Genomic DNA, 19,760 nt, shown 5'->3' on the forward strand with positions numbered 1-19,760 from the left:
GGCAGTTTCCCAGCTGTGAACAGGGAAACGTCTGAGTCGCAAATGTCCAACCCAGACAGGAGAGGAATGTTTCATTTATCTAATAGAATCAAACGATGTTTAACCGCCATCACCTAAAAAAAATCTGCCACCCAAAAGAGATGGTCATTAACTCAGGTTTTTATGCCTCCTATCTGGACTGAACCATTACGATGTCTTTCGGGGGAGCACGGCGCCGCCGCGTCACAATACGTGACGAAATGATCCACGACACTAACTCTAAGGAATTTGTCGGCTTTGGCGTTTTTATAAAGTAGTCCACCACCTGACTCGGTTATTTGAGCATTTGGTGTTTCTGGAGTCGCAGATGTGACTGGACGAGTGGAAACCCTTACAAAAGAAATGATCCGGCCCACACCAGACCACCACGGAAAATGGCGACTGTGAAATAGATGGAAGACGAAAGTAAGAAATCATTAAATGCAGCGTTTCGGTCGTCTTCAGCTGTCATCCAAGCCGCTCAGAGGTAATGCTTGCTTGTTTGTTACCGTGTTATTCGTGTTTCATTAGCAACCATCGAGGGGATGATTGTCATTAGCCACAGTTTAGCCTGAGGAATAGGTTTTGCTGTGGAACAGCCTTAATGGAATGGTCTGCAGCTCCTGCAAGCAGCATCCAACAACACAGCGTGACACAACTGTCAAAGAAAAGCTCTTATACCGCAACTAGACAGAGCTGTTAAAGCTCCGATTGATTCTGGGAGCAGATACATTTAGTCATACGTCGCAGCTGTCGATGGTAGCATGATACTGAACTCCTGTACTGAAAGTTTCTGCTCTGTGCAAAATCCACCACCGCCTCATCAAAAGCCCTTTGCCATGTCCATCGGTTTGAACATTCAGTACCGCCGTATAAATGTGACAAACACCTTCATCTGCCAAAACCCTACTCAGTTGGAAAGACACTTATATTGCCCTTCATATGCTGGAGCTCTCGCTCCCTCGACCTTGTAGTTTCATGAACAGCCACAATTAACCACTGAGCTCAATTATGATTTGCGCTTTATGCGCTATATGACTAACTCGTCATATAGCTGACATGCACATAACGACAGATTTGATGAAATCACATTATTTAGCAGCATGGAAAATATACTTTAAAAAAAATCAAGATTATTCGTAACTTAGTTTTTTTTTTTGTTGCCTGAAAACAAAATGTTCACTAAAATAAAGACATTCAGAAAACGCACTTAAAGCTTAAATGCTAAAATATTGTTTAAACTCATAACAATTAGGTCCTGATTTATTATTGCAGTTAGCATTCGGGATGCACCGATTGCAGTTTTTTGACCGATCGCTGATTCTGATTTTGGCTGATATCAATTTTTTTTTTGTCTGAAGCCATTCATAGCACGAAAGTCGCTGAGTTGGTAAGATTGGATATTGTTAACTGTAAATGTGCCGACATGAGTCGGTGGGCTGGTCTGTCAGCCAAACCTTTCTCACAGCGCAAAGCAGAAGAGGACAGTGGTTAAGTTTTACACCTTTGCAGGGGTAGATATGATTGGTGGATGAGATCGACTTCATATGTAAGTATCGGCCAATCATCAGCTGCCGTGAATTTTTAGCGCTACACAACCTAAAACCATTGGAGTTAACTCTAGTGACTGCTTTGATAATAGCATCCTCTTAAAGAATAATTAAAAAAAATATGCAGTTTTTATTCTGGTTATCCCTAACTCAAAAATTCTATCTATATCCAAAATTGGAAAGTACATAGTCCTTAAGTGTCACTTGTTTGGGGTAATAACAACACTTGTTATTATGAAAGCTATATCACTATAAGAAAAGTTGTCAAGCTATTTTCATAACCAGAGGAACAACAGATGTAAGAAACTATTTCAAAGAAAATTACCTCATGCAATATATTGAAACGTATGCAGTTCAACTTAGGCTGCGTGGGAGCGAGCGAGAGCAAGACTTTCAACACATAGCTAATCGCATTAATGTCGCTTAATTTTATTCTTCCAAATGTTATTCTTTTGTCATGGACATGCTGGATTTGGAAATGTTTCCAGCCTTTTTGACATTTAAAAGGCAACACATACCAGAAGACCTTTGTGTCTTTTGTTGTGTATTAATTAACGCTTCCAGCGAACATTGCATTCATCATGCTAAATTGCACAAAGAAAGCATATTGTTATTACATGACTATAATATATCAATGGATTATAGTTGAATCCAGTTAACTATGCTATCATATAGCATGGCTTACAATAAAAATATTAATAGATGACTTCTTACTCTAAAATTATTTTATACCATAAAATGTTCAGTATGTAAATCCACCTAAAAGCTATAATACCAGGAAATATCTTTTTTACAACTGTTATAATAACAAATTTAGATTTTTTTCAGCCTCAACAATAAGCATTTCTTGTCCATTTCAAACTACTCTCCCACTAGAAACAGCCCTATGATGCAACCATAGAGTGAGATGTATTAAAACAGCAGCAACAAAATTGCAAAAACTGAACACTGGTAACAATTAATGGTACTGTACCAAAAAATGTTTATTGTGTTCCTTCACATCTTCACTTAAAGTATCCAATTGGCCAATAGATTTACTGCTGTTTTTGCTATCGATCACATGACACATTTGAGTTTATTTGAACCTTCCACCTTTAAAGTTGCAAAACACACAGAATTGACCATTTCCACAAGCATGCCAAAAATTTACATATTTATTAACACTAGAATTACTCATTTCCATTCCTTCGTTGCGTAGTGTCACTAAAAAGCTTCAAATTCCAAATTAGAAATGGGCAATACAAGATTCAGTTCAAATACAATGATGAGCCAGTTGGGCTACAATGCAACACGTCCCTAACACACGCAAATGATCCCCCACACCCAATAAAAAGAGAAAGCAATAGCATACCGATAGTTCCAGGGAACAAACATCACATCAGGAAATGCGCACAAGATTTCGTGGCAGTGTGTGTCACTTGTTAGAGTTGTCCTACTTGCTCCTGATGCTGCTACTTGGTGGGGTGTTACTGTAGAATGTGGACATGGAGATCACACTCTCCATGTCCTTAAGATGGGATATCATATCCAAGAAATTAACGTGGCCCAAAAGTCCTGATTCTTAACTACTGTGGATGGTCACTGATCCTTGGTGGTAAAAGCTACATTGAACCTTTGAATTGACTTGCCTTTTCCAAGGTATGTGGGAACTTTGACACACTGCAGTTGGAAGTATGTTTGGTATTATGTCATATCTTCCACCCAAAGACATTTAAAGGACTGCTTGGACAACTGGAACAGCTTTATTCCCAGTTACTAGCAACAGACTTTGAAAGCAAAATACTAATTAAACATCTATTTTTTTCATTGTCTTCATTTCTGTTTCTTGGGGAGGGGAGCACTTGTCGTTGGTTCCTTTCTGGAATTGTGTCCAGCAGTCTCCAGACAATGGACTTGCTTAACCAGTGTTATGGTCAGAAAGGCCCTCGACTTGCACTACCACGACACACTATTGTACAACTTTGATTGATGACCATTTTAAGTTCTACAAAACACTTTCTTGGGCAGTAGAGGATTTCAAGGAAGGAATTCTTTTTGCCTTTTCCTCAACAACTGTGAAAACAGTTCAGTTTTCCATTTAACACCTTAAACTTCACCCCTAAAATCACCAAAAATACCTGAAAAGATATACCCAAATTAAATCAGTTGGTGTTCTTGAACTATTTGGAGTACATCCAAAAGCTTGGTCTCTTCATAAAGATGACGAGTTAAATTTTCTATTTTTGCAGTCAAAGATACGGTAACTGTAAGTAGTTTGTAGCTATTAGGTTTGTGAAACAAAAGAAATTGAAAAATCTTGCTTTATCCAGAATTTTCATTTTTATTTATTGTAAATTCGCACAGTGTTCAATGTATGGACAGGGCAATACAATAAATCTGTAGAATAAAGTATTCTGCTCATGGATTTCAAGACTGATCAAAATGGCACAAAAAAAGAAATGTCAGTTTGGACATGTTTATTTTGGAGGATGTATAGGTGTTGTCATGTGTGCTGTTTGGAGTCTCCATTTGGTACGACAGCCCCCTCCCTCCTTCTCTTCTTCATGCAATGGAAAAACGGTATGCAGGCGTTCCGGGTTTAGGGGTTAAGCTAGATGTAGCACTGTGTACTGTATATTCATTGTTCTTCTTAACATAAAACAGTCTATAGAGACTTAACCGTTTTCTCCAGGTAGGAACATTTTGCTGGAAAGTAATGCAGAGGCATTGATAGCCGTATAAAATGTAGATTAACTGCAACTCATTTCTATTCCAATATATTTACCAATATCATGGCATGGTTTTCTTATATTGTTGAGCCCTCGTAAACAGATCATTTTTGTTTAATCTCTTTGAAAATTGATCCTGAAATGACTATTTCCAGTTTCAACCATCACCAATTCCTGGATGGTATGCCACACATTTGACAATATATACCTTTGGTGACAAATGGCTGCATGACAATGACTGTACCTGCATCACGTTAAGAGTTTTTCAACTTACTTGTAGTTATCTTATGACTTTGTTTTGGTCTGATTGGGTGGTGATCAGAGAATGTTGAGCATTACATCGCCTGTACTGAGGGTACTGCAAGTACCCATGTGACTTTATGCGATCACCCTAAACCAAGGGTGCCCGGAGTCGGTCCTCGAGGGCCGGTATCCTGCATGTTTTAGTTTGCTCCCTGGTTTAATGCACCTGGATCAAATGATGGCTCGTTAAATGGTATAAGAAGAACACTGAAAAGGTTATTGGTACTACCAGGGAGAGAACTAAAACGTGCAGGATGCCGGCCCTCGAGCACTGACTTTGGGCACCCCTACCCTAAACTGTCTGTGCCTGGCCTCACAATTACATGCTTTCAGGTTCTGTTTTTGCGTTGTCAAAATTAAGTTAATAATTACAATAAACCCCTTCCTCTCCATGGTCTGGTATTCACAAATTTATATATCTGCACTTTTTTCTGGAACATGGCTCCAAATTGTTCATGGAAACCTGCCTAAGGGTGGATTGTTTCATAGAGCATATCTCAACTATTCAAAACAAAATGCTGTGTGGAAAGCAGCATGCATGGAAGATGCTACTTTCCATGCATGTGTTATTGGCTGGCATTTGCACAGTAGCCAATCCAGAAGTATGATTTGTGTTTCTTGTCACTGATTGTCAAATGACCGGAAAACCTCCGAGGGTTTCCGATCATTTGAGCATCTAATGTCGACAATCATGCAGAGATTATAGCCAATCAGTGGCAAGAAAAATGAATAGTGGTCCTGGATTGGCTGCTTTGTAAATGCCAGCCAGTAGTGTATCAAGTAACATTGCTTATAGAGATTTCAGCTTCCTGAACTGCATTTTCTTTTGAATATTTTAGTGGTACTCAACAAAAAATCTGTGGCATGGCAAATTTTCCACTAATAATTTGAACTTTCACTCCATTAAAAAAAATCCATAGATAGGTGAATCTGCCAACACTGAACCACAAATAGAGGGGGATCCACTGTAATTTTGATTTCTGTTCATTAAAAAAAATGACTGATTTGTTTCTGTTTGCATGCAAATGTTGACAAATTTACCTCAAATTCAAAAATGTATTTTATCTACCTGTTGTTATGGTAATTTGAATAGGCTTTTCTTTTGTCTTCCAGGTCATGGCCATGGAGGTGTCATGTCTGACAGGTGTTGATGAAGATGAAAAAGATGCTGATTCTGAAATTCAGTCCCTCATGCTGCTGCAACCTGTAAAAATGGCACAAGATTCGGGCTCTTGCACCGATTCTTTTGACACGCCATCTTTGCATCAAAACAATGTCCTAGATGTTCTGTCCAGCTCGGATATGTTGTCTCCAATCGGTTTGGCAAATGGGCCCTCTTTGCATCAGGCTACTCAAGCTCATGAACTTCACTGCATTACCTCCGAAAAAGACGAGGAAAAGAGCATCACCCAGCTAAAGACTGTGCAGGAAATAGACAGTCCTGGAATTTGGGGATTTGACGCAGAATCAGCAGAGAATTCATTGGACGATTTCAGCAGTGCCAGTGACCTCAACTGGGACCCTCACAAAGAGTTTATGCAGTTTCTTTTGGAGAACCACAATGATTCCCCTGCAGAGGAGCCGAAAGAGGAAGTTGGTCTTGCCAACAGTCAAAGGAGAAGGAAGCGCAAGATGGACATGGTGGTAATGGTCGATCCTTCAGAAGATCTCTACCCGGATCTAAGCCCCAAAACATCTGAGAAATCGTCTGATGCTGAAGGCTACATTGACTCCGGTCATGTTAGAGACATCACTAAACCACAGAAGTTGTCCACACCACAGTCATCTACTGCAGATATAGTTCCTAAGTACCCAAATGGTACAGTAAAGGTCATTAAGCAAATTCTGTACAAAACACCTGCAAGAAGCTCACATGGGAATAACATAAATGATAAACATTCAACACTAAAAGGGCGGCTGAAAGTAAATTCTCATTCACAGGGGAGGCCATTGCCGTTCCCTTGCTCAAAATGTAATCTGGTTTTCAAGAAGGAGCATCGCTTGTTTAATCATATGAAGTCTCACAATGACCCTCCTAGTTATCCAGCAAAGCCCTTCATATGCAGAGAATGTGGCAAATGTTTCAAACAAAGCAATTCACTAATTGACCACATGTCTACCCATGAGAAGAAAACGAGGCTCATGGAAGAAGAAAAAGATGCGATTGACAAGAAAAAAGAAGACGCAAAGTTATTCTGCCCTCAGTGTCCGTTCGGTACAAGCTGCCCAGACTCTTTTGTTCAGCACGCAAAAACTCATGAAAAAGACAAAAGAAGGTTTAAATGTGACAAATGCAGTTACAGAGCCGTGACTGACCACGATCTTAGGAGACATAGCGTTATGCACCACACGGTTATTAGAGTTAGAAAAAGAGTGCGAAGGGATGATAATGATATGTACCCTTGCGAAATTTGTTCCTATAAAGCTTTTGGCAAGCAAGTTTTTGTGAATCACTTAATCCTTCGTCATCAAATGTCTTTTGAGGAATACACAAGAGCACAGAAAGAGGAGACAAATGCACAACAGACCAGGGAACGCAAGTCACCTGGGCGTAAAACTCAATTCGAAGATGCAGAGTTTACATCAAAAATATCAGTTGAAGACGTACCCAACGAGTCTGGTGGAATTTCTGACTTGTTCAAAAATAGCAAGTTTAAGCGAGATCCCAAGTCTCAATTGACAGAATCAAAGCTTGACAAATCGATTAATGTTCTCTTGTCTCGTCAGAATCATAGAAAGACGGGCGTCGAGCAAAAGGATGAAAGCAATAACTCTAGCACAAATGATTATGATTCCAAAAAGGACAGAGACGGTTGTGATGAATCACAAGAAATGATGTCCGTCAAGGTTGAAGAGTCTGCTGGACCACACCATAGTCCTAACTTTAACCTGGAGCACTCACCAGTCAAAAAGTCTCAGTCGAAACGAAAAATGTCCACCCCATATCGCAACACCTCCGATCAAGACTCATGTTTCATTTTACCAAAACCTTCGCCTAGTCCTAAGAAAGTTAGCTCAGAAGATGTGTCAGACCATGATGAAAAGGACATTTTCCCGGTCAAAGACTCTGAAGCCAACGGTAATCATTTTAGTGACGTGATCAAAAAAGAAAAGAAACACATAATATACACATACAGTAGGAGAATGTCAATGAGAGGTGCTCTACAGGCGTCGAAAAAGCTGTTTGAGAAAATCAAGACTGAAGAACAGGAACAGAATGATGTTGAAATCAAAGAAGAATGCATTGAAACCGAAGTATTTCAAGAAACATTCGAGGCCCACCAAATCCCATTGGGGGAATCCCCCTCAGACGATTTGTCAGAGGCAGAAATGGACACTAAGAAATGTCCATACTGTCCTGCTGTTTTCGAGTCAGGAATCGGACTGTCTAATCATGTACGTGGACATCTTCACAGGGTTAGAGTGAGCTATGATTCACAGCATGGTGGGTCTCCACAGGAGGTGGGTTATCAGGACAAAAGGCCACGAATTCGACGGAAGAATTCAACATTACGGCGACTGAAAAAAGGTATTATTTGTGCATATCTTTTTATTAAATAAAAAGATATGAAGTCAAACAATTTGTTGTAACAATGTTAAACAAGTAAATGTGAAAAAAAACCACACTTTAAGTGGAAGTAAGAAAGACATTAAACACAAGATTTAGAAGAAAATATTGAGCGAAAAGACAAAGAAGGATGGTTTGATTTCAAATTTACTGGACTTTTGCAAGAATTTGCAGCTAACGAGGTGAAAGCTAGTGATGAATTTGGATAAATTAAAAGAAAAAAGAACTCTGCCATGTTTATTTCTTCACTGACCTCCAACTGGCATCATCCCTGAGCTAATATTGGGATCTTACCCTGAGAACAAATTAATCTTACACTTTACCAAAGCCGAGCTCTGTTGGGAGCAGCTAGCATGTCTACCAATAGAGAAAAGTGACGTGACATCGTCATTTCCTGTAAACAAAAAAAAAGTTCAGTTTTTGTGGTTGTTTTATTTATGCATTTGGATGTGCAAGTAAAGTACTTGGTCACATATGTTTAAAGTTTTTATTGACTATAGTGGCCTTTATTTTAAAACATTCCAAAAGAAAATAGAAGAGGGGAAGGACATGCGGCCAATGTCACCAGGAAAAGATTCGAAGCTGTCCTCAATGCAGCCCATAATCGCTTTATGTGGGTTGTGCTTTTGCCCTCCACAGCACCCCTGGTCACAGTTTGTTTAGTTTTCTACACAGGCCAAAGAGTTTGTACTAAATTATTTTATGCATCATTCCTTAACTTTCCAGCTTCGAGTTAGAGACGGCTTGGACTGTTGGATTTCCGTCTTGGTCTTTCATCATAGATGGGTTATGTGGTCTTTGATGAGCCATGATTAGTGATTAGAGACAATATTCAAAGCAGTCTTGGTGGTGCAGGTGGAAAAGCCAATGAATAACTCTTACCATCAGTCAATGCAGGACTGGATTTCTGAAGAAGACATTGTGTTCTTGTGGAATCATTAAGGCTTTCTCTTACTGAGAGAGACATTTTTTTTCTCTGAAAAGTTACCTAGAACCCACATGTCATTGTCAAAGTCTTACTGTAGTAAATGCAAAATTTCTATTCTTAACACATGCTAGAAGTAGTATCCAAGTCATAACGTTACGATAATGTTTTCACTTTTACCTTCTTTTCTCCCTACAGCACTACAGGAAGATTCAGATTCCGAAACTGTGAGGACCATTCACTCTTGTCCATTATGCGGGGACTCATTTGACAACAGAACTGGACAGTCCAACCACATACGAGGTCATCTGAAAAAGCTCGGAAGGAACTTTTCTACAAAGACCAAATCCCCATTAATTTTACTCCGTGAGCTGATGCGCGACAAGAAGGAGTGCCAGCGGGCCTTTCAGATTCTGGGAAAAAGACGAAACCATTTCCAGTATGGTGCTTTGCCAAAGCTCCCCATCGTCAATCGCTTCGCCTCTTCTCAGTTGGGATTCCCAAAAAGTCACTCGGTTCCAAACCATTGCATTGATGCCAAACCACTGATGTCCTTTTCTTTAGCAGAGGGCAAATCTGAAAGTGGGCAACTAGAAAAGCTGGATGTTAAGACATCCCTCCAAGGCACGACCGCCCTTATTGGGATCCTGAAAAAGAGGAAGTGTCAGGAAGATGCAAGACAAAAGGGATCCTCTCAGATGTCAAGAAACGGTTTGCCAGTTTCGTCGAATCCTGAGGAAAGTTCAGGATCAAAAGTTGTATCTTCACTGCCAAACTCAGTTCCTGGTGGTAAGTAACTCAAACAGAAGTAAATGGGTTAGAGGGAAAATGAATTTATTCTTATTCAAAATGTGTTATTGTAGAAGAAAAGATTTGATAGAGATATTACCACCATTGATTATTTTTGTTGAAGTAAGGCGTCATCAACATAAAGGAGCAGTTTCCTGAGCACTCATCATCAGAATGCGATCAAAACGTCTTTATATTCCAATCGAAATGTACTTATTTAAAAGGGACGTGCATATTAATGTAACAGGTGATGTAAATATGCTGACTGTAGCAAGATCACTAATTTTTATGTGCTCTCCATTAGCAGATAACCGCAGTAAATGGATTAAAGAGAGTAAAATCTCCATGTTTAATAAGTAGCACAATACAGATAATATGCTAATCTAGTTCAAATCTAAATCTACGTTATTCACAAAGCATATTTAAAAGAATGTTTAAAGTGCTGTTAGAAGAAAGAAAGACACAAATAAAAGAAAACAATGAAATGGACCACAGCCTGTAGTAAAATAGAAACAGAAATGAATCATGTCACTCTACAAAAGGCACTGAAGTCAGTGTTTTTAAGAGAGACTTGAAAACATCAAGAGAAGAAGCCTGTTTAATATGTAATGGCAGCTTGTTTTTGTAGTTTTAGAGCTTCAGCCTAGTTTTAGCCACCAGAAGCTGATCTGGTGAAACATAAGGCTGAAGCAGGTCAGAGAGGCACAGAGGAGCTCTGATCACCACGTAAAAGTCTCATGTTCATAAAGGGGAAAAATCAGATCAATATGTCCTTATATGGAATGATTTAAATAAAATAGCACAAAGATTCATTTAAAAAAACAACAACAATTCTCAACATTTGAAACAACAAAAAACAAATTTACTAGCATGGTTTCTTTAGTAGTTATGACCCTCTGTTGCTGGGGGAGGGGAGAGGTTATATTACACCACCTGGAAGTCGTAAAAGGTTTTTTTTTTTAAACCTGAAAACTGTGTACAGAATAACTTTTACATTCAGTTGTAACAACGTTACAAATTGCCCGGAACGAATCAAGAATGTTCCGAATGATTCCAGATATCTCAAGCACGATTGTTCATTGTTTATTCAAGTCTAAAATAAAACATAATGTTGGAGACAGAAGTTTGAAAAACAAATCAAGTTCAAACACGATAACCTCTATGTGTTCCACCAGGAAATATAGACAACTCTACTGCAGTGACTTACCAGACAGGTCATTTCATTTAATCAGACCAGCACTGGGAAAATGTTCAGCTTATGTAACAACTGCATCAAATGCTTGGAGATCTGCAAGGACACAGACCAGGTTCTCCACTGAGCACTGAATCCTCCAGTTCTGGAGGATTCAGCCTCCAGGGCTGTTACCGTCGCTGCACAAAAAAACACAAAACACATTGAAATGATCAATTTTAGTGTGGTGGATTTCAAATTAAAAACACTGTTAAATAGCAGATGGTTTGTTTCCAGTGATTCTCCTGCATCACTGGCCACTGACGTGTGAAACACACACCACCCTTTATTCAACCAAACCGGTGTTTGTTAGCGGCCGTGCTGGTCATTGAGGGACAGAGGGAGGATGGTTTCATTTTTTTTTTGTCTCCAGACTTTGGGTCTGATCTCAGACCAAATCTATCAGGCTGTGAAAATAAAACCTCTACATTAAATTCACCAGAGACGGTGAAGAGTAAACAAAAGTGAAAGAGGATTTGGAGAATTTAGACTTGTTTGCCAAGTTTTCCTGAACAAATAATCCTGAAGCCATGCGCTTCTTTTTCAATAAACATGCACTGTTCTACAGGCAACCGTCAAGTCAAAGGCAATAACACTTTAACTGTCCTTAAAAGTGTTTGTATGAACTGCTATTAATACTTTTGAATTGAGAGGGATTGAAGCTGAGGTGTGTAACTTTTATTAAAAAAATTTTTTTACATATTTGTTAAAGCTATCAGTATTTTGTGACCATTTGAGACAGATAAACTGTGAAAAAAAATTTATCTCCTCCTCCAACAACCAATCAGAGAGCAGAGGAGGGGCTTACCGCAGTCAATCAACTTCATGTACTCGCTTCTGAATGTATATTAATGGCAGAGAAACAACTCGCCGTTCCAGGAAAACTGTTTCTCCGCCGCCACTAGTGGCCATGCTAATTAGCCATAGCATTCATGGCAGCATTCTGCTTGCTGTTAGATCAACTAGGAGCATGTTAGCAGAGAGCTCAGCATAGGATGTGGAGCAGTGGTTACACAAATGTGATTGACAGCGCTGGTTGTGATTGAAGTATTTATGACGTTGACACATGGAGAAGGCAGAGGAGGTGGATTTCTTTCTTAAACCAGTTAATTGAACTTATTTTCTGCTACACTACAGTGTGATATCGTCAGCATGAAGTAGTAGAACGAGATGGAAACCTCCACAAACCATGTTTTAAAAATGTTCAATAATGTTTTGCTTGTCATCTGTGTCTTTACAGAAAAGGGTGAATTCAATAGGAAAGTGTGCATCCACTGTAATGCCACTTTCCACAGTGGAGTCAGCTTGTCCAATCACCTTCGAGCTTTTGCAAAACGACAACAGATTGCCTTACTGGAAGGGACCAGTAAGTTCAGTTTTAAACATGACTTCATTTACATTTCTAACTAACTTATTGTGTGTCCTCCTCACACAATAAGTCATCTTTGCACATTTTGAATGTATCTGTATTTGATCCTCACCCCAACAATGTTTAGAAACAGCAAATGCCACAAACTCAGCAATATCAGTTTTTAAATACTTTTAGTTTTTTTTTTTTTTTTTTTTTTTTTAGAAAATCATAAACATCAATTCCGCTAATGCTAAAGCGCTACACCATTGTGACATGTAGCTGAACCTTACATTAAAGCGCTAACCTTAATTCAAGGTTGATCTTCCTTTGGACGACTACGACTCTTGAAGAATTCTTTCAGCACAGACTGAAAGTTTACCAAACAGCCAAGTGAGGTGGCACTTTAGAGTTTATTTATTTAATGTAGAGAAACCTCAGATGCCAAAGTTAGCAAAAGCACTAAACAAAAAATGAACGGACCTGGAAAACAGAGTTCACTTTTAATCCAGTAGGAGATTAAGACTTTTTTTACCTTCATTTTTCAATCTGACATGGTAGATGACATTTCCCCACACCAGAGTTTCAAAGCCTCTGTGAAGGATGTCTTCCTCAAGTCAGAACCAGGATGTTACAAAACTCTTGAAGTAAAAGAGAACCAGTCTAGCCAGACTATAAGTGGTGTGACAACAACTGAGGCAACTTTAGTTGCCTGGATGTGAAGCCCAGCAGCAGTCTTATGAACAACCTGCGAGTATTTAACTTAACTTTGCAGTATTTCCAAAAGTGGCAAAAACAGGAGCCACTCAGATCGGGCATGACGGTCAAACTTTAAACAAAGTTTAAGTAAATGTTCTAAGTAGAAGATTTAAATGGCGTCACATTTCTGCCCAAAACCCAGAGGAGCAGATTAAGCAATCACAATAGTGCATATTGTCAAAAAATGTCATTCTTAAAGTAATGACATTTTTTGCTAAAAGTGGGGGGTTGCCTATAAATACTTTTAGAAAGAAGAGGGTGATTTTTTTTTTTTTTGCCAAAGTCACTTGCAAAAAAATACATAAAAATGGCTGAGGCCATTGTTATAGAAAGATGACGCTATATTAATTGAGAACACTCCCCATCCTGAAACAAGGAAGCAGGAGCTGAGATCCAGACAGAGATATGTGAGCAAACAATGTGTGTATCAAAGCTCCACCACCTACTGATTATTATACTGTTCATTCATAGCAAGGCTGTGCTGTAATCTGACCCGTCACTCTGTGGGTTTAACTGGAATTCTCATCTTGCAGCAATTCAGTGTAAAGCGGTCAGGACCCGTTCAAGGCCCGGTCTGAAGAAGAAGACACTGCCCTTAGCCCAGAGTCCAGAGGAGATGTACAGGCTCACCTGCAGGCAAGTTTGTTCTGCCTTTTCAAAAGCTCTGCTGTGTGGCAGCATGTTGGGGCTGTTGTTGATGGAAAAGAAGAAAAAAAAAGTCTAAAGTTTGCAAGATGAAACAGAAATTCTGAGAGTGAGCTCAGAAATGTTCTTCTTAGAAAAAACTTGGAAATTTCAGTTTCAAAAGTTGAAGATTTTGGACTTTGGAAACTCAGAAAAAGTTTAAGTGAAATTTCTAAGATTGAGCTCAAGATTTCTGAGTTGTTTCTTGCAGATATTGAACTTTTGAAGCTCAGAAATACACTTTTTGTAGAAAAACTCAGATTAAGCTCAAAATTTCCTAGTTTTTTTGTTTGCCGTCTTCAATGACCCCAATTCTCCTCCCTGCTGCTTTCTTGGCGTTGAGAGGAATTCACCGACTGCCTTACTTTCCCCTCCAAAGGTTCTGTGACCTCGTCTTCCAGGGTCCGCTGTCAGTCCAGGAGGACTGGATCAAACATTTACAGAGACACATTATGAACACTGGTGTCCCTCGCACTGGGCTCGGCATGGCTGAGGTCACCTCTCTGTCCACAAACCCCCCCACCCTGAAGACGGACGAAGACGGCTCTTTGCCGGTCGCCACCGCTGCCTCATGAGGCCAAGGGGACCTTTTTCTAGATTTCACTAGATTGTATGTACATGTACATTGGATGTTTGTTCACTTACTTTTGTTTTTAAAGTCAATGAAATAATGGCCAAAAGGACAACACAGCCTCAATGTTTTAGACATTGCGCCTGTTTGAACATTTTGGACGGATGAGAAAATATTATTTTGGAATATTGTTACCTTCGTCTCTTTTTACATGGTCCATTTATGAGGAATTAAATTCCAAATGGACAAGACTCTTATTATTTTATGCAGTAATGTAGTGTTGGATCCATTTCTAAAGAAGACAACTTATACCTCAGATTTTTCATGGTTTTAGTCCGTTTTAGTCCAGATCTGGGAGCCTTCGTTGGTCCCCGTAGAAAACACTTTTTTCTTTTTTTGCGTCGAAACACGACCCAGTCAACACACACTTATCAGGCCAGAGTTTAGAGCGATGACACTTTTTTTTTTTTACTTCTAAGTGCAAAAAAAAAAAAGAGAGAAAAAAAAGTCTGCAACGTTTTTTAATACGAATAAAGTGTTTTATAAAATTTCAGCAACTGCATCATTTTTAAATACAGTAAAATCTGAAAGTCGGTGACGAAAAGAAAAAGCCCTAATGCGCACAAACCACACAGTTCATGCCCTTCGTTCATGTTACCTATATTTAATGTTTCAATATACTGTTTTGAAATAATTTAATTTGAAATGTACTATATCACAGATACAATGCGTAAACATTTGTGTTGTTCTAAATAATGATAATAAAAAAAAACAGGAAAACTAACTGCTGACTTTTTCAAATAATTTCTGTCATGAATAAATAAAGAGAATGTGGAAAAATGACAGTATTTTATTGGGATTATGACGTGGAAGTGATATTGATGAGAGTTGAGTGTTCAGCTGAGGAGATCCTTGACCATGGAGTGATTTCATTCAAACGGGCAGGCTCCCTGAAACAACAAACAGTTCAGCTGTTAGATTTTAGATTTAGTACAGAACTGATGACATGAACATCATCATGCGTCTGATCCATACAGGATCCTTCAAACAAGCTGCTGAGTTTCATCACAGCTGAATAAACGGACTTATTCTTTTACCTGCAACACATTTTTGTTCGCACACCTTGCAATGTTAAGGCTAAGAAGATCTACTGTATATTATTGAAGACTTATAATAAAATAGTTTATTATTTTTATTCCAGTGTAAAAAAAAATTACAATCTAAAAACTACATTTTTCAGATTGTGTGTGTGCACTAGGTTTTTATATCCTTGTGGGGACCTGTTCCTGTCTACAATATGGGCTGTGGGGACCAGAGCTCCTTCTGGGGACATTTTCTTGGTCCCTATGAGGGGAAATACTGTTTGGATTCGGGGTTTGGTCTGTGATGTTACGTTTAGGCTGTAGAAAATGAACAGAAGTCATGAAAACACAACTGTGTGTGTGTGTGGGGGGGTGTGTGTGTGTGTCATATGGAGGGCTGCTCTGTGAGGCACAAGCCTGGAAACTTCAGCTCTGAGGAGGAGCTGCTCCTTGAAGGCGGAGCTATGTCCACCTGGGCGTTCTGCACAGCTGAATGGTTGCCATGGCGATTAAAGGATTTCTCAAGCATATGAAAGGCAACACTCCAGGTTTTTTTTTTGATGAAGGAATAATAATGTAACATAAGGTAAAACTCAAAAATCAATTTTACATCTAATATTTTCAATTCTGCCCCTTTCGTAAGCTGGGCTGCTCTAAATACCTTCAAGAAGAGTTCAAACTGTGGCTGCAGCTTCTTGAGCATGGCTTCTGCTTTGCTGAGGCAGGAATGTCTCTGCTGAACTTCAAACCCCTGATGGGAAACAAAATAATCAGCCAGTGGAAAACCTTGGAGCCCAGCTGGTGTTGCTGGATGTTGTCGGCAGAGGCTGGTCAGTCAGCAGAGGCTGGTCAGTCAGCAGCCTCACCTTGGTGTTGGTCAGGTGTTCCAGTGAGGAGACGTGGGCCTCCACTTCGGCTGCAGATGTGGACACGTGGACCTTACAGGCCGCACAGTGAAGCATTTCCACCTTCGTCATGTGGTGGTTCTCCTGCAGACCTGGGGACGCCGACAAACACAACCAGCTGGAGTGAGAGCGGGCCGGCGGGTCTCATTCCTGACAGCAGTCACGTGTTTACCTGGAAGTGCGTCTTCCTCTACCGCTCGGCTACAGTGCTGGCTTTTATACACCATGACTTCCTATAGGGAGAAAAATACCTCCTACTAATCAGATTTTGTTCTTATTTTAGATATGTTGACACTGCGGTTATCTAACATGAGGTTACATGTATTTGCGCTAGATGTTCTCTCACCTGTAGAAACGCTATAGCCATATCGTCGTAGCTGCTGCTGCGCTGGATGTGCTCCAGAGTGTCCCAGTGGGTTCGGCTGTCCAGATGTTCTTCCAGTTCCTGAGCGTTGGACAGCTCTATGTCACAGAGGTCACAGGTGATGGGACACCTAGAACACACATCAAAGTCAGAGTGAGGAGGTTGGTTCTGTGTGATTGATTGTGATTGATTCTGTTGGTTTCGGGAACTGACGGTCTGAAGGGAAAACTTAGTTTCAGAGCAAACAGCTTCAATGAAGACAGGAACACGCCTGGTGCTTACTTGTTCAGTTTAGCATTTTCCCCTTTAGTCCTGGAGAGTTTCGGTGGAGGCGCTTCCTGGTCCAGTCCTGTTCAAACGCACAAACACAAAAAGTCATTACGAGCAATAACATTTTGTCCATTAAGGATGCATCAACTGATAATTAGATATCAATAGGCACTTAATCAAAGATGTTTACTTTTACATAATGAACTGATTGGCTGAAACTCCGCCACATGCAGAGTTAGAAGTATTTTTTTCATCTTGAATGCAAAATGTAAACATTTTTCTACTGTTTAGGCTGAATTACTGATCTGCGTTGTTCTTTTAGCTTTTTTTTGAGTCCGTAGCATTGATGGATTACCAAACTAGTTGACAACGATTTCAATAATCAATTCGAATCATGTCAGCTTTATTTTTCATGCAATTATTTTTGGAATCATGTGCAAAGAGCTCACACGTTCACCTCTTTCTACGTATCCCAGCTGTTGATGGTCTCGCTTTAACCGAGGTGGAGACACCCTGAGGGGGACGGCCATCTGCACAGAGAGAAAAGACCAACACGGTATTACAGCAGGAAACACCCTCTTTAGGATAATGTTCACATTTAAAGAAAGAGCAAAAAAAAAAAAAATGCTCTGTGAAACTTTTAGAAAACGTTGAGCGCTACCTCTCTTGGATAATCAGGAAGAGGTTTCCTCTCCCCTCCGTTGGTCCTCAGCCCCCTGAAGGACTCGGGGATAGCCTGGGAGGAAGAGCCATGACTCAGTCTGTCAGGACTGTGGATTCTTGCCTCCAAGTGTCCAGCTGGGAATTCATAACCCGGATGGTCCAGTAGTTTACTATCTGGGCTGTAAGTCCGGCTTTTAGCCAGAATATGCCCTGGACTCAGATCTCGGCTGTCTGTGGGTCTGGCTGTCTGTGGAACAGTCCGTCTTTCAAGTGGACGGTTCGCTGCCGTCGACGACTCTCTGCGCCGGGGGTCTCTGTCCGGAGAGGATCGCTTGCATCTCTGGCTGCTGTCCTGAACAGCAGGGGGCAGCTGTGACATCTCAGGCTCAGAGTCTGACGACAGAGGGTTGTTGGGGTCATAAAGCTCAGTCCTACGAGTGACAGGAGGAGAAACTGTGAGTTGCTTCTAGTAGCAACCCAATTTCAACCACCAGGTCAATGGAAAAGGCTTCAGCAACAGAAACAAAATGGATGCTCTGATGCAACGATTGAGGCAGAGGACTCACCTTGGAAAACATTCGACACAATTTCCTCACCTCATGTCAGAACTTGGACTTCTGTCCTCAGATTTCTCCTTCTGTTTATCAATCGGCTGGAAGGAGGATTTCCATTTGTCAACAGAAGCATCCGCTGCAAAACGCCAAACAAACCTTCAAAGAGCCATTCTATAAAAACTGTCACTATCACTTCTTTTCTAGTCGTGCTGTAAGGCTGACAATGACATCGAGGCTGCTTCTCATGCTGTGAGTTACTGTCTTCAAGAATATATGAACACTTTGCATTAAAAAGTTAGTTGGCATTTCACTTTTTTATTTTAAAAAAATCTTAAGAGGTGTTGCCTTATGGAAATGTTTTTTTCCTCCTTTATGTCCTGTTGTTGTCCCCCAACCTCTAGGCTGAGTATCCGAAATCTTTTATATGTTAAAATGTGTATGCATTCCAGAGGTGTCCCTCTGTCACCCGGAAGTAGGAGAAGTCACAGGAAACTGAGTTTTATTGCTTAATGTCCCCAATGACAACACAAACAGCCACAGAAGGACCGACAGGCCGAGGAGGCATCAGCTGTTTCAGGATTGTTCGTTAGTTCAGGAAAGTCTGGATGTGTCAGCCATTACCTTCACCTTTCTGGGGCTGGGTGTTGGAAGCCATGTCCGGTGTTCCTGAAATTCGCTTCATAGCTTCTATAAAATGCTGGGGGACTCTGGAAAAGGACAGCAAAGTCATGAGACTGAGCCTCAGCGCGCGAGGCGGAAATAACCTGATAGAAACGGGGACGGAGGCTAAGCTAGCGGGGCTAGTTTTGATTTAGCTGTACAGCAAAACAAAAGAAGATAAATCATCAAGGAGAACCGTTCACCCCGAGCCTCACAACAAGCACCCGGCACTGAGAGCAAGGAGGATTTTTTTTTTCTGGGGGCTGGAGGTAAAAGGTGTTGACAGGGAAAGAAAGCTGGCACCCTTTAGCCCGTTAGCTAAACAAACCCCAAAGGCTTTGACTTTGCTGTAGCTAACAGTTTGCAAACCTTGGAGCTGGAGCCGCTTTGAGCCCCAACGCTGGCGGTGGGAGTCTAACTACGGGTTCAAACGGATTTCCGAGCATGCGTCTCATCATTCCTGTAAATCGAAATTGTCGGTGTGTTGTATCAGTCTGTGTCTGTGAAATGAGTCTCACTCGCTAACAAACTGCTGCTTTACCGCAAAGTCACCGACAGGTGGCGGCAAAACCCAATAGACGAGAGCTTTGGAACTGACGCGACTGCGTATGACGTCACGTCTCAAGGCTCTATTACATTTAGCAATAAAGTATATTGTGGCGTATACAATGTATACTGCTAAAAATAAATAAATAAAGACAACACTCAAACAACACAATATAACTTCAAGTAAATCAAACTTCTGTGAAATCAAACTGTCCACTTAGAAAGCAACACTGATTGACAATCAATATCGCCTGCTGTTGTG

General features: G+C 40.4%; 2 protein-coding genes across 3 annotated transcripts; one reads left to right on the forward strand and one right to left on the reverse strand.

Annotated features, from left to right (window-relative positions):
- Positions 1-213: 213 nt before the first annotated feature.
- znf644a (zinc finger protein 644a) lies at positions 214-14,976 on the forward strand. The gene is made up of 6 exons (XM_055032733.1): positions 214-505; positions 5,693-8,108; positions 9,271-9,861; positions 12,333-12,458; positions 13,733-13,835; positions 14,263-14,976. The coding sequence occupies exons 2-6, from the start codon at positions 5,696-5,698 to the stop codon at positions 14,456-14,458; spliced, it is 3,429 nt and encodes a 1,142-aa protein (XP_054888708.1). The 5' UTR covers positions 214-505; positions 5,693-5,695; the 3' UTR covers positions 14,459-14,976.
- LOC129361719 (uncharacterized) lies at positions 14,960-19,504 on the reverse strand. 2 transcript variants are annotated; one of them, XM_055032746.1, is made up of 11 exons: positions 19,322-19,504; positions 18,920-18,999; positions 18,335-18,428; positions 17,737-18,169; positions 17,533-17,605; positions 17,088-17,154; positions 16,788-16,935; positions 16,614-16,674; positions 16,403-16,533; positions 16,198-16,287; positions 14,960-15,404 (listed from the first exon to the last, which is right to left on the reverse strand). In XM_055032746.1, exons 1-11 carry the CDS (start codon positions 19,408-19,410, stop codon positions 15,384-15,386), a joined length of 1,287 nt encoding a protein of 428 aa, XP_054888721.1. In that variant the 5' UTR covers positions 19,411-19,504; the 3' UTR covers positions 14,960-15,383. The 2 variants fall into 2 exon arrangements, with proteins under 2 accessions (XP_054888721.1, XP_054888720.1); XM_055032745.1 differs by having other exon boundaries at positions 18,914-18,999.
- Positions 19,505-19,760: the final 256 nt, after the last annotated feature.

The sequence above is a fragment of the Poeciliopsis prolifica genome, unplaced genomic scaffold, assembly GCF_027474105.1.
Source record: "Poeciliopsis prolifica strain line A6 unplaced genomic scaffold, Auburn_PproV2 SCAFFOLD008, whole genome shotgun sequence".
NCBI classification, from domain to species: Eukaryota; Metazoa; Chordata; class Actinopteri; order Cyprinodontiformes; family Poeciliidae; genus Poeciliopsis; species Poeciliopsis prolifica.

What these genes read in the sequence shown, in the direction of transcription:
- znf644a (XM_055032733.1), top strand. Translation starts at nt 5,696, where the DNA reads ATGGCCATGGAGGTGTCATGTCTGACAGGTGTTGATGAAGATGAAAAA. An exon ending in ATTACGGCGACTGAAAAAAG is followed by an intron (nt 8,109 to 9,270) that starts GTATTATTTGTG and finishes TTCTCCCTACAG; the next exon opens with CACTACAGGAAGATTCAGAT. An exon ending in TGCCTTACTGGAAGGGACCA is followed by an intron (nt 12,459 to 13,732) that starts GTAAGTTCAGTT and finishes CTCATCTTGCAG; the next exon opens with CAATTCAGTGTAAAGCGGTC.
- LOC129361719 (XM_055032745.1), bottom strand. Translation starts at nt 19,410, where the DNA reads ATGATGAGACGCATGCTCGGAAATCCGTTTGAACCCGTAGTTAGACTC. An exon ending in AAAGCGGCTCCAGCTCCAAG is followed by an intron (nt 19,000 to 19,321) that starts GTTTGCAAACTG and finishes GTCCTTTTCCAG; the next exon opens with AGTCCCCCAGCATTTTATAG. An exon ending in AGAGGAAGACGCACTTCCAG is followed by an intron (nt 16,534 to 16,613) that starts GTAAACACGTGA and finishes CGGCGTCCCCAG; the next exon opens with GTCTGCAGGAGAACCACCAC.